At 29.7% G+C, this 13618-nt stretch overlaps 1 protein-coding gene and 1 long non-coding RNA gene across 3 annotated transcripts; both read right to left on the reverse strand.

The window, feature by feature from the left end:
• Nucleotides 1-3926: 3926 nt before the first annotated feature.
• LOC110643855 (uncharacterized) lies at nucleotides 3927-9428 on the reverse strand. Of its 2 annotated transcripts, XR_002492719.2 has the most exons (3): nucleotides 8736-9428; nucleotides 6750-6839; nucleotides 3927-6657 (listed from the first exon to the last, which is right to left on the reverse strand). It is a non-coding gene; the product is annotated as an uncharacterized LOC110643855 (long non-coding RNA). The 2 variants fall into 2 exon arrangements; XR_009144819.1 differs by lacking the exon at nucleotides 8736-9428 and having other exon boundaries at nucleotides 6750-7536.
• Nucleotides 9429-10901: 1473 nt separating this feature from the next.
• On the reverse strand, nucleotides 10902-12692 carry LOC110643837 (allene oxide cyclase, chloroplastic). Its single transcript, XM_021796346.2, has 3 exons — nucleotides 12318-12692; nucleotides 12103-12224; nucleotides 10902-11425 (listed from the first exon to the last, which is right to left on the reverse strand). Exons 1-3 carry the CDS (start codon nucleotides 12562-12564, stop codon nucleotides 11024-11026), a joined length of 771 nt encoding a protein of 256 aa, XP_021652038.2. The 5' UTR covers nucleotides 12565-12692; the 3' UTR covers nucleotides 10902-11023.
• Nucleotides 12693-13618: the final 926 nt, after the last annotated feature.

A 13618-nucleotide genomic window follows, 5' to 3' on the forward strand; every position in this document is an offset into this window, starting at 1 on the left:
ATTGAGATAAATCTCAATTTTTAATTTTATTATTTTTAAGTCCATATAGAATTTATAAAGGGAAAAAAAAAGCATGAAATTAAAATTAGTTGTTGATTCCATGGTTTATATGTATGTAATCTCTGTTTTTGTAATTTATAGTTCTTCATTAAAAAAAAATTAATATTTGGCTTTTGAAATAATATTGAAAACTTATTTAATAATATTAATAGAATAGTTATTAATGATGATCTTAAAAAATTATCTAATTTAGAAACTTATTTATTCATAAATTTATGGAATTCTTAATTAGTTTTGTCTTGAAATTGAAAATTAAATGCAATAACAAATAAAGTTGAAAAATAAAGAATAAAAACTCAAGCAATTATTGCAGGCTTTCATGGGTAGCATCTAAACCTATGATCAATAATATACTTATTGAAAGGGATTGGGATGGAAAGTACTTTTAGTTTTCTCAAGCTAGAGAGAGAGGGACAATCTTCAGTCTCATTTTCAGTTTTATTTTTTCCTAAGGGCTAAATGTGTCTCATTTCTCACAACTGATCTAACATTCTTCACATCATAAACCATTGTTTATTTAATTAATTATTCCCATATTGAAAATGATTTTAAAAAAAAATAAAAATTTTGCATTTTACATAAAGCAAGAAATGTTTGATTTTTAAACAATATAATTTTTTTATGCAATTTTTACATACACAATAAACATTTATTTTCATCGGTAATTGAAATAAAACTCATATAAAACTCATTAAGATTAGGAGTAACAATATAGTTACTGTGCATACAATGATTATATTTTAAAATTTCTCCTATTAGTGAACTTCATCACCAGTGATAACGATGCTGTCGTGAATTCTTGAGTTATTGGATGTTTATTGCTGAATCATTAGTTGCCTGATACTATAAAAAAAATAAATAAATAAAGTTTGTGGCATAATTACAGTTACTCTGATGCTCAAATTAGATAGTATATTGAACGATGAGAGGTGATGGAAATATTTAGAGAGTGAAATCGTATCTGAGTAAATGCTTGAGTCCTATTTATACTATTATAGAAGATTGTTAGCCTTAATTTCAAGATTTTGTTGGCTAATTTAGATCTGTGCAATTTTCGACGAGGATCATGTTTACTATTTTCAACGGCTTTTGTCTTCAAGCCACGTCACTCCGAGCTTGGTCTTACTGAGCTAACATCATGCTAGGGCTAAGCGGAATTCAGTTCAAATCGAAAAATCAAACTGAACCGAGTCAATTCGGTTTAATCGGTTTGATTTTAAAATTAAATCGATTTGGTATTAAATTATAAAAATTTCGGTTATTTTGTTCGGTTCAATTTTGAAGAGAAAAAAAAATTATTAAACCGAACCGAACTGAATATTAATTTATATAGTCAAATCAAATTAAATCAAATCGAATTGATCTTTGAATTGATTTATTTTTATGAAAAATTTATAAATTATATTTAATTATATATATATTAATTGTTTAATTTCATTGATTAATAGTTATTAGGTTCAAACTAAAGTTAAAATTAGACCAAATAACTTAAAAATCAAGTCTAAATTTAAAAATCAATAAAAAATCAAACCGATCAATTTAAACCAAACCGAATCGAAATAGAACGGTTTGATTCGGTTCGATTCAATTTTTCACCCATTTCGATTTGGTTCGATTTTTAAAATTACGGTTTGATTTTTATAATTTAATTCGGTTTGATTCGATTTGAACCAAATGCTCACCCCTACATCATGCTATATTCATGTTAACTAATTCATCATCATCCGGGCTATAAGTTAGCTAGATGATCTTACTAGTCTCCATGAACTGAAAAGAGATCAAACTTAAACTGATGTTAGATAGGTTGATCTGTCACTAAATTCGATCTATTTCATTAAGTCGAATTCAAATTTAATAAGTCTAACACATTAAAAATTAAATTTTGGAATAGATTATGTCAACCATGAACTTCCCTAACGTCTATGAGCAGCATTGTCACTATTATCTCGTTATTACCACCATCTCATTATCTTGCCACCACCATCATTGTTATGTACCTACACGAGTGCTGGGGTGGATAAATAGGTTATCAGACACTGAGGACATGGAGCTTAAAGGCTGGTTGTGGCAGAAATAACTAGAAATCAGTGAAGGGCAGTTTTCAAATGGGGGATTGTTTGGAAGTTAGAGAAGGAAAAGAAAAAAAATTTAAAGAGGTCCACAAGGGAATGTGGCTGTGGGTGTGCATGAGCATGATCATGAGCATGTGCATGTGCAAGTCTTGTGATTGTCAACATCTACATGAAAATGAGCGAAAGATATCAAAGAAGGTGCTCCTCTTATTGTGGGGTGGGTCCCTTCTGAGGGCTATCGTGGCCATCAGTTTTGTCTGATTTGTATGCAATGTAGGTTTCAATTGGCAGTGATGATATATGTGAGGTTTGCCAGTAGTGATTTTTTTTTTTGGTCCCTCTCTCTTCTGCTTCGTTTATTCTGTAAAGTTTTAATTCTGGACCGAAAAATCAAATTAAACCGATTTGATTTTGTCATTCTCTCCTCTCTTCTTTATGAATTCTCCAATTATTATGATGGGCTGATGGTATTGGTAGCTTAATTACCATCTCTTAATTATGATAATGATGTGGCAATTGAGATTTATTCAATTCAATTATATTCCAAATACTATTTAAAATTATTTTCAAACAAATGAATTTTACAGTAGCATTAAATTGACCCAAAACAGATTAAACCTAACCGAATTCAGTTTGGCTAATTTAATATTATGGTTTGATTTGGTCGATAAATTTTTTAATTTTATCGATTTAATTTGGTTTAAAATCAAACCAATCATCCGTCCACCCCTAATTTTCATGCCTAACACTACAAGATCTTTTGAGTGTACTGTTGATAAATCTTATAAAATTGATTGGTAAATTTAAGTACATTGCAGTGAATTTCATTGATAATGCTTTTTACATTTTAAGTCTATTAGTAAATATTAATAAATTTATGAGGATTTAACTCAAAATCATTTAGAGTGGAAAAAATGAATTTATATAGTCGACTCTAAATTTTTGGAGATAAAGGCTTAGTTGAGCTGAGTTGTAGTAAATATTAATAAATTTCAAAATTTGTTAATAAATTAAAAAAAATCAAATATTACAATTCATGGGTAAAATGTCAAAATTCTGTACCCTATCTCCAAATAACTTTTTTTTTTTTTTTGAAATTGATTGTTTTACAAACCTAACTAGACTTGGACTCCTTTTTCAGCCAGCTTCTGTGTTTTATCATTTTCAACAATGATTATGCTTATTTGGTTGAAAGCTATATATTATTTTGAAATTATTAGAATGTTATTTTCAAATAATAGAATTTAAATGATTTTTTCTAAAAGGAAATGTGCGTTTAATTGATTGCAACTTCTTGGAAAATGAGTAGTTTTTTTTTTTTTTCTTTTTTTAAGAAGTAATGTTCCACAAGACAATAATAACCCCACCAACAAATTAAAATAAAAAAAATTGTGATTTGCATATTATTTATTACTATAATAAAAGCCAACTTCAATAATAATTTAAAAAAATAAATAAATAAAATTCTATAACTACTATATTTGTGAGCAATGACAAAAACAGTCTCAAAAATTTTTAATTAATCTAGAGTTTCAAAAATATGAACACGAAAATTAGGAAGATTTTAAAAGAAAAATATTAACAGCAATAGACTAGCACAAATAATATATATATATTCGGGAACAAAATAATACCTACAACTTAAGTAGAATAATCTAATAATGTCCCTAAATCATTATTTAATTAATCTAAGCATAAATTAATTTTAACATAATTTTGGCCTTTTGGGTTGGTAAGATATTATTGTTTAAAAGAAACTGAGAAATTACTTTTCATATGTATAAAGAAATGTACTAATAATTAATTGAATGCATTTTTTAATTAATTTATTATTTTAAAATTAAACAAACCAAGCTACATGTGCATGTTTGCAATAAACCCTCATGTTGACAGTTAAACAACAGAATCCTGTGTCTCGCAACACTAAATCCATTCAACTTGTCACATCTTCCTGACCTTCACAGCTGGTTGGGTCCTCTAATCAGTAAAATGAGACATAAAGTGAATTCTGCATGCAAGGGCCAGCAAATGTTCTTCAACTCATGGAAGCTGGCTGTACAGTACAAGTGGCTTCAAGTTGTTGAATAGACTTGCCCAGCTCTCAACAACCAATACTAAGAACGGTTATTTTATGCAGTGACCCAGTGACCCAGTTAAAAAATAATTAAAGAAAGGCAAAAACTTTTTTGCACTTCACTTGTTAAGAAGGAATTAACAAATGTCACATTCTAAAATATATGCCAACTCAAAGTTAGTTTGTGCACAGGGCAGCAATGGTGTAACTGGCTTTTAAATGAGGTATCAGGCCATAGAAATTTTTAGGCTTAAAAGCAAATAAATTGTTCTTGTAAAAAGCTGTTCGAGCTTTAAAACAAGATTGTAAGGAATTTCCTTCAATCACTTTTTTTTCCCTTGCTTTTTTAAGTAGTTCATACATTTAAGTTACGACAAATATAACTGAAAAGAAAAGTTATGATTGCATACCTTCAAGAGCTCAGTGTTCTCCAGGTCTCTTGCACCACTACGAGTTAAAATAACAGCAGCTTATGAATTCAGCAACATAAGGACAATAAATACCATGATAATTAGACAGATATGGTCAAGTGAAATTCAGGATATATGACTCAGATCTCATCGCTATTAAATGAAAATGGTTCAAAAATACTCACCGTGTGAGAGCTTTGATTATACATTTAATAGAAATTTACCTTTTTTTTTTTTAAATGAAACAGTTCAAAAGTACTCCCCGAGTGAGAACATTGATCCAGGAATCCATATATCATCTAATACGACCCTAACATAGACTTCCCACGAGACTAAGATTATTAAAATACGGAACCAAGGAACCAAGATTTATGTTTGCGATGATAAATGAAATATTAAATTCTCAACGTTAATGAAGAGATACTCCAAGTAACTTCAGCGAATTGCACAGGCATATACATTTCCTGCTTAACATGTAAAAACATCGTCAAGAGAATTTTAGATACAATAAAGTGGTCTTAAGCAATGAAGGAAAAAAAATAATAAATTTCATCCAGTTACTTTTAGTTTCCAAAAAAATGAATTACATGTCAGAAAAGCTTTTTATCTTTCCAGTCTATTCATCATTTGGACAAACCAATGTGGCAATGTGGGCCAACAGAAATTTAAATAATACTTCAGTAGTTGTACATGAATAAAATATATAATCTTTTTAGGCAATTTTTTGAATCTAATGACTCTAAATTGCTATCAAAGAGTATGAGGTAAACTACTACTGTGTTAGGTTATCAATCACAAGGCACAAAATAACATTATACTTCATTCAGTTTTTCCTTTCCATATTCCTTGATTGATTCTTTTAAGAAGTAAATATATCCTTACATCTAGAATGAAGAAAGATAAAGATTACCTTGTCCAAGAATCAGAAAAGCAGTTGCAGCCAATGTAACAAGATCATGTATCCTTTCACCAGCAAAAATTGCTTGAATAACTAGTGAAAGAAAGAAAGAAAGAAAGAAAAACAGAATTTATGCCAGAATACAAATCACTAAACATTCATGGGGAAAAAGTGGAAAAAGTTGCAAAGTGTACATTGGACAAAATTTCATATGGTAGATGGTGATGTGCAAGTGTTGTTCAATGATGACAAAGCAACAGAACACAAAGTTATGATTTATAATAAATTGAAGCAGCAAAAGAAGAAGGGAGCTCAATGAGACCTGAGATTTGAAACAATTTTTCCTGACTCTCATCTCCATCATTTTTAATAACAGAATCCATTTCAGAAGCTGTTATCATGTGCACCGAATGGAATCCATCTGATATCCAGAAAGTCTGAATTTCGGCATAATGATGGTATCATGGCAGGTTAATTCAATTAATGACAACACATGCTTTTTCCAAGGGCAGAAGTTAAAACAGCATTAAATGTGGCAGCATAATCAAGTAACTTGAAAGCTTCCATTTGCTAATCTGAAAATTCATTTTTATTTAACTTGACATGAAGCTTCATTGCCATTTTCTTTCTCAATCAATGACACCCAGAAGCCTAACACACAGATTGGGCAAGTCCTAAAACATTTTGCTAAATATGCAACAAGATAGGCCTTGATCACACCATTATTTAATACGTAAGCAAGTGAAAGATTTACATTGAGGGAATAAGAACTGCTTGAAGAAATATCAGGAAGAATGGCCAGCTTTTGCATTTTCATTCTGTCAGGCAAATGCATAATGTGAGATCTGATATTTGATCCACCAACAGGGTAAGACAGACACAAGATATGTGAGTCTCCGGTAGAATCCAAAATCATAAAACTTTTTGGGAACAGTGCCAGGATGGAAACTTGGCAGTTGAATTTGAGCCCTCAACCTCCTTGCTCTTAAAGGCCACAAGACATGCAGCCCCTTCACCAGAACCTTGACTACGTCTTACAGACTTTAGTTTTACTGCAATTTGAAAGGCATAATGGCTCAACAAGCCAGTGACCACTCAGCATTTTTATGCATCTTCATACCACAAAATTATTGAGCACAACTACTACACAAATAACAAAAGATTCTATGGTCATCACAACAGAAGAGGCAGCCCTTAATCCGAGACATATATGTTTCTAATAATCAGTAATTTACCGTCTAGACTCTAGAGGCATCCTTATGCATTATACCAAAGGACAGCACCTTGCTTAATATGAGTTCCATTTCCTGGTCAAAAAGAAATGCCTAAACACAATCTGTCAGAGCAAACTGCAATGAAGGAAAAAATTTTGGACATGTAATTTGAGAATACATCAAACAATACAGGTGAATTTTGTTAACATAGTCTCATATCATTTGTCAAATGCCCTACAAGATAAAATTGTACTGATCAACAAATTCAGCCAGTCACCAACCACTTCATTATTAGCAAGAACAAAATTAAGATTTCAAAGTGGATAAAACAGACAAGAGAGAAAGAGAGACAGGAAGAGGGAGAGAATGGAAAGTTAATTACTAAATTTTAAACGTAAAAATTAGAGGTGAATATTGGCTCTTTACAGCCTATGAACTTGGAATCCTTTAATTTATTACTATCTCCTTTATTTCTCCAACAATTGGAACTCATTCAGTTTACATTTCTAATGACATATCAAGACCTTAGTCTGGATTGTTTCACTCCCACTACAAAGAAAAAAAAAAAAAAAAACCTAGCAAATTCACATATGAATATTCCCATTAACAAGAGAAACTGACAAGTCCACATATATAAGTAGATTAATTGACACTAAAGTGGAGATTCTATTAATCTATCATTAGTTTTCTGCATTCAAAACCCATCTGCTGTGGGCGTAGATTTATCAGCTTCTTGTTGAAACTCCAAGCCAACATCATAACAATTATTCATGAATCTGTGAGCAAGGTCTTTAAAAAAAAAAAAAAAAAAAAAAAAAAAAAAAAAAAAAAAAAACTTAATCCTCTTTTTTTTTTTAATTTTTTTTTTTATTTATCTGAGTGCAATGTAAACAGAGAGATTGACATGTCAACCTTAGAAGGTCCAAGCTAAATAGTACTAAATCTATTCTGGCAGAATCAAGTCAACAGGCAAAAATAGTACTGATACACCTACAAATCCTAAACCCCTAGCAGGGACGCAAAATCTTAACTGCATGAAGGTCTAACAATTTAATAAAATTAAAACCACATTTATATATGCATGCCAAAGTAAATTGGAAGCAATTGTTCTTCAATTTCAGTGGGGATTTCTCTAAGATTGCCATTGGAAAGAAAATTTAATTTAAAATTGAATGAAAATTTGGAGTTGTAAACGTGAGAAAATAAATATCATTCAACTAAATCTTAAATGACTATTATGCGTTTCTAGGCATTTCAAATTCATTGGCAATAAGCCTAATCTGGCTTGGTCCAGTGGCTTAAGGCCTAAGCTCCAAAAAAAAAAAAAAATCTTTCTCAATAATTTTTCACCCAAACTCATGAAATCTGATCAAGTTGTGTATTGCAAACCTTGTTCAAGTAATTTAAACAAAATGAACCCAAATCCCTATATTCAATATCATTTCTATCCATAAGCAACATAAAGTAAATTAATTGAATCCAAAATATAATATAAATTGACAGAATTATAATAAAAAGTGATTGGATTGCAGTAGCCTAAATTGCTAAGTTCCATTACACAAGGTTGCACAATCATATCTAGTTACCCTCTTTCGAGGTTCTCTAGAAAAATTGGCAGTTTTTGCAGATGATCAACATAAGCAGACATAATTGTTAATCATTCTAAAATTATTAAGTCCGTTATTTTGAAATATATATATTGTTAACTATTTAATAAAATATTAATAAAAATATATTTGTAATTTTTTATTTATAAAAATAATAATATAATTTAATATTATTATTATAAAATCACACAAATAAAAATTATAAATAATATATTATTAATAAAATTATAATTGGTATATTAATTAATAAAAAATCAGTTATTTAAATTAATTCGGCTACCAAAAACAAAAATAACCAATCGATAATGAAAAATCGAAAATTTATCAAAATAAAGAATGTCATCGGTTCGGTTTCGGCACGCCCCTAAGCAGAACTTAAAAATAAATTCATTGTGCTTACCTGAAATACAGTGCTTATCAATCTTCACATCCAAGAAACTAATGCAAGCAGTTGAACCACAGTGATGAACGGATGATTACTTCCAATAACCTCATTTGGCAATCTCAATCCTTTATTGTCCAATTTTCCATTCAAATCCGAATTCCCATTTGAATTCGACCTCTTAACTCTCTTAACACTCCCTTTCACTATCTGCCTCAAACTGAAAACCCTAACTCCATCATCTTCCCCCAAAATCAAGTTCCCAAAAGAAAAACTAATGGACCAAACCGGCAGAAAACACTCAATGACAGCACAAGTCATCAATTTAACCGAATCGCGATCACCATCACCAATGGGTTTCAATCCAAAAACCCAAACATTCCGACTAGAAACTGAATAAATGACCAAAAAAAAAAAAAATAATAGACCCAACAATCTTTATTGAAACCCCATGATTGGCATCCACCAAAACTCCAAACTTTGAATCGAACCAAAGTCCCTTCTGGTTGCAAACAGCTTGAGCTGTAGTGAAAAAATTAATATTCTTGAGCATATAGAAACTGAGAAGAACGACGAAGCCACCCATATATGGGCCAGCAATAAGGACAAGAATACATAGTTGAAGGTGCTATTGCAAACTGCTTTCAAAGCCAGTATGGGAACGATAACGCGAAGGAAGGAACGAGGGGGAAATTTCATTTTGACTTGCGAAGGAGGGGGAAACTATTCAGTAATCTTATTATATATATATGTTTTTTTTATGATTATTTTTTATCTGTCAATCTGAAAAAAAAAAAAAAATTTATTAAACTGCTATGATCATAAAAGAGTTTAATTAAATTATTTTTTTATAAATAATTTATTTTAACAGAAATTTTAATAGTTTTAAAAACATTTTCTTTCACATGAATATGATATTTTTAGAATAAATCATCATAAAATATTTTATAATAAATCAAATTTTAATAAATAAAAAAAATCTTTTCAATAATAATAATAATATCAATAAAGCCTTCCAATAATAATAATAATAATAATAATAATAATAATAATAATAATATTGAATGTCCAGTGCCCATTACTCCACCAGCACATTTGGCCACCATTAAGACGTTAAGGACAGCTAATGAAAGTATCATATGCAACAAATCCTTTAAATACGTTTGGTAAAAATAAATAGTTGTTATTTAGTTGATAAATCTCCAAATTCTCTTAGCTCAAAAAGTTATAAAATTATAAATATTTTATTTTGATATAAATTTTTTTTTTCAATTTATATATATATATATATATATATATATATATATATATATATATATACTGTTATTTATATTTTTCTTATATTATTTTATTTTTATTTATTTATTTTAATAAGAAAGTAAATATAATATAATAAATAAAAATTATATATTTATAAGAATAATAAAATAAATGATATGATGTAATAAATTAATAATTACATATTAATTTTAATAAAAATAAATAAATTATACAGAAAGAGAGACTCTTATTTAATTATTTTGCCAACGAGTAACCGCAATTATGTAAAATTTTACTAAATATTTAATACAGAATAGCTGCATGCAATAGCTAAGTCAAAATAGATCTTAAATACGCTTTAACAATTTTAAAAACGTATTCTTTAATATAAAGATGATATATTTAAAATAAATAATTATAAAATATTTTATACTAAAATAAAAATTTAATTAATAAAAGAGAGAAACTCTCATTCTTATCCATTGATAAATTAATATTGTTTGATACTTTAAGCATTATTTTAAAAAAAAAAATTGTGCACTCTCAACTTTTATTTGGAAAACTTTAAATTAGAGAGAAATATAATTAGGAATCTCACATAAAATTTTTCCATTGTATTTCCTCTTTTATTTTCTTTACTTCCAAATAAAAAAAAAATCTATTTTTCCCCTTAATTTCTTTTCCCTCTTCCACAGAATTACTTTTTATTTTTAAGATGTTCATAAAGCCTCCCAATTCCCCACCCCCCACAAAAAAAAAAAAAAAAAAAAAAAAGAGTCACGGATGCCCAGTGCCCATCACTCACCACCACATTTGGCCCCCACTACGCCGGTTGTGTGCTTTTTCATCATCTCAGCCATCGGTCAACTGCCCACTAACACATTTTACTATCAAAACGACAATTGCTTACCAATGCAAAAGCAATACATGAAAACAACAACGGAAAACGACATTTCATTTCATACATAATAAATTCGTCCATGCAGATATTCCCAAAACAAACCAGCAAGCTTTATTATAACATTTTCCCCTAAATGCTTAACTCATTAATCAGTGAAATTAGCAATAGCAGCATGTGGGTGGGCAGCCTTAGCATCAGGGTGCGGCTCTACAGAAGGGTTCGGGTCAACAGGATCGCCTAGCAGCTCCTCAGGCAAGTCCTTAATCCCCTTCAAGTAAAAGGTATAGAACAGCTTGAATGGAAATACTAACTGTTGGAGCTTAACTTGACCAGACACCCCTTCAAAAATGCCCGATCCACCTGTCACCGCCAGATACGTATCCTCGTAGGTCAAGTAGGGTCCCTGCACCGATATCTGCCCGTACTCACCGAAGTAGAAGCTGTATATGGCTTCGTAACGGTCGCCATTCTTCTCTGGCTTGTTTTGGATCAGCACACATATTCCTGCCGTTATTCCTATACGTTTTTTCAGGTCTCCCGTGTAAACCTGTTGACAGTTAAACAAATAGAAAGAAGAACATCATTATCATCATCAGTGATGTAACTCCACTTAAACTATTCGATTGCTCAAAATCTCACATATGATGCACAATCTAATTTTATTGTGAAATGCTATTTAACAAATTTCTGCTAGATTTTGATATGATTAGAGCATTATTTGCATCACAATTTAATCATCCATGCAATAAAAGTTGACAAGTAAATATAAAATTAAGTCTTAATCCTATATTAAATGAGGTCAGCGATATATATATATTTAAGTCCATGTCAAATAAAAATAACTTAGCCTATAATTTTTTTAATATAATTAACTTTAATTAAGATTTCAACCCCTAACGGTTATAAAAATATACTAATATTACTTAAAATTTATCGATCTATAACTTCTAAACAGAAGTAATGGGTCTACATCTTATAACAGAGGGAGCAGGCGTTCAGGACTAAACAATCACCCCAAATAATAAAACAAACTGAATAGACATTTTCTCTTTTTCGAAAAAGGAGATATTAAAAAATAAAAGTTTGGAAGTAAAGTCGCAAATTTTTAGCTTTGAACAGGGAATATCCATAATTGATATTTTTGGGATGATGATTTGTGAGCCAAAAAGCAGAATGGTGGAGATTTTCTCGATAAACAAACGAAACTGATATGCAGAAACTTACTTTGTTGGTAAAAGGAACAAGATCACCAAGAGAATTGACAGGTTTCTGGCTCAAGCGGAGAAAAGCTGGACTCCCACGATCTCTCTCATTGATCTCGTACACATACAGCTCTTGAACCTTGCCTGCAAAATCAATAACACAAAACCCAATTCGTTCAGTCACAAAATCAACTCGAAAACAACAGAAATTGAAAGATACATAGAGAGATCAATTACTGGGTCTCGTGTCATCAGATGAGGCCGCTTGGTTTCTGCAGGAGAAAGATCTCTTGGTGACAGAGAAGCTGTTAAAGCTTGAAGTCTTTGAAAGAAGGAGTCTTGAATTCTCAGTGAGAGATGGGGTTGCAAGCTTGAAAGGCAACACTGATTTGGTGGGTGCAACGATGGATTTAGATCCTTCAGCAGGGCTGTTGGTCACCTTGGCAGAACAATTTGTTCCGGGAGAAGACGTAAAGCAAGCCATTAATTTGTCTTGATGGTTCTTTAAATCTTGGAGTTTGGGAGGACAGAAGGTGAGGAAACAGAGTGGCTGTGGTGGGCTTATATAGAAGAAGAGTGCCAAACAGTGTGGGGGCTCAGTGGTGGTTTTTGGGTGTATTGATGGTGGGTGAAACTGTGGGTGGACTATTATGGAGAAATTTATCCATATGGCATCTGCCTTTGGCACTTTCCATGAATAAATTAATTTAGCAATAATAGTTATTTTCTGTTCACGGTGTGATGCACATAATATCCATTAAAAAATTATTACTAATTAATAGTTATTTTAATAAAATATAACTTTTTCCTATATAATTATTTTTACTTTACAAAATATTATTGATACAATTATTACATTAATTCATATTTTTTAATAATTATTTTAATACTTTTATTTAGTGTTTAATAATTTATTTTAAGTAAATAATAATATTTTTAAACTCTAAATTCCAATTAACACCCACATATTTTTATACTTAAACCGGAGTTGTCTAAATGTTGGCATCACAATTAATTATTTTATTATTTAAAAAGTAGTTTTTAATGAAAATATTTGATATTTTATCAATATTTATTTCAATTTTTAATTTTTTAAACTTTCTTTTATTTAATATATTATAAAAATATTTTAAAAATAAAATTATATTAAAAATTTATAAATAAATTATGCAGCACACAAGCACTTAGTTAATTATGATCTATAATGGTGATTTTAATAAATTATTTATAAAATAATAAATTAATAAAAATAAAATATATGAATGTTGTGACTATGGCATGGATTTTAAGAAGAGTCAAACAAGTCTTTTTACGTTTTTAATGTTGTGATTTTGTTTTTCAACACGTGATTTTGACGTTTTGGACGGAATTAAGAAAATTGAAGGGAAGCCTACAATTCCACCGTCTAATGCGTTTCAAGAGGGCACTAAGAATATTAAAAAAACAATGTCTTTTTATAAAAAAATAAATTATTTTTATATTATAAAAAATAAATTTTATATACTTATAAAAGATAATATATAAATATTATGTATCTA

Source organism: Hevea brasiliensis, chromosome 16 (genome assembly GCF_030052815.1).
Source record: "Hevea brasiliensis isolate MT/VB/25A 57/8 chromosome 16, ASM3005281v1, whole genome shotgun sequence".
Taxonomy (NCBI): Eukaryota; Viridiplantae; Streptophyta; class Magnoliopsida; order Malpighiales; family Euphorbiaceae; genus Hevea; species Hevea brasiliensis.

Coding starts and splice junctions, on each gene's coding strand:
- LOC110643837 (XM_021796346.2), bottom strand. CDS start 12,564: ATGGCTTGCTTTACGTCTTCTCCCGGAACAAATTGTTCTGCCAAGGTG. Junction 12,225..12,317: donor ATCTGATGACACGAGACCCA/GTAATTGATCTC, acceptor TTGATTTTGCAG/GCAAGGTTCAAGAGCTGTAT. Junction 11,426..12,102: donor TTGTTCCTTTTACCAACAAA/GTAAGTTTCTGC, acceptor AACTGTCAACAG/GTTTACACGGGAGACCTGAA.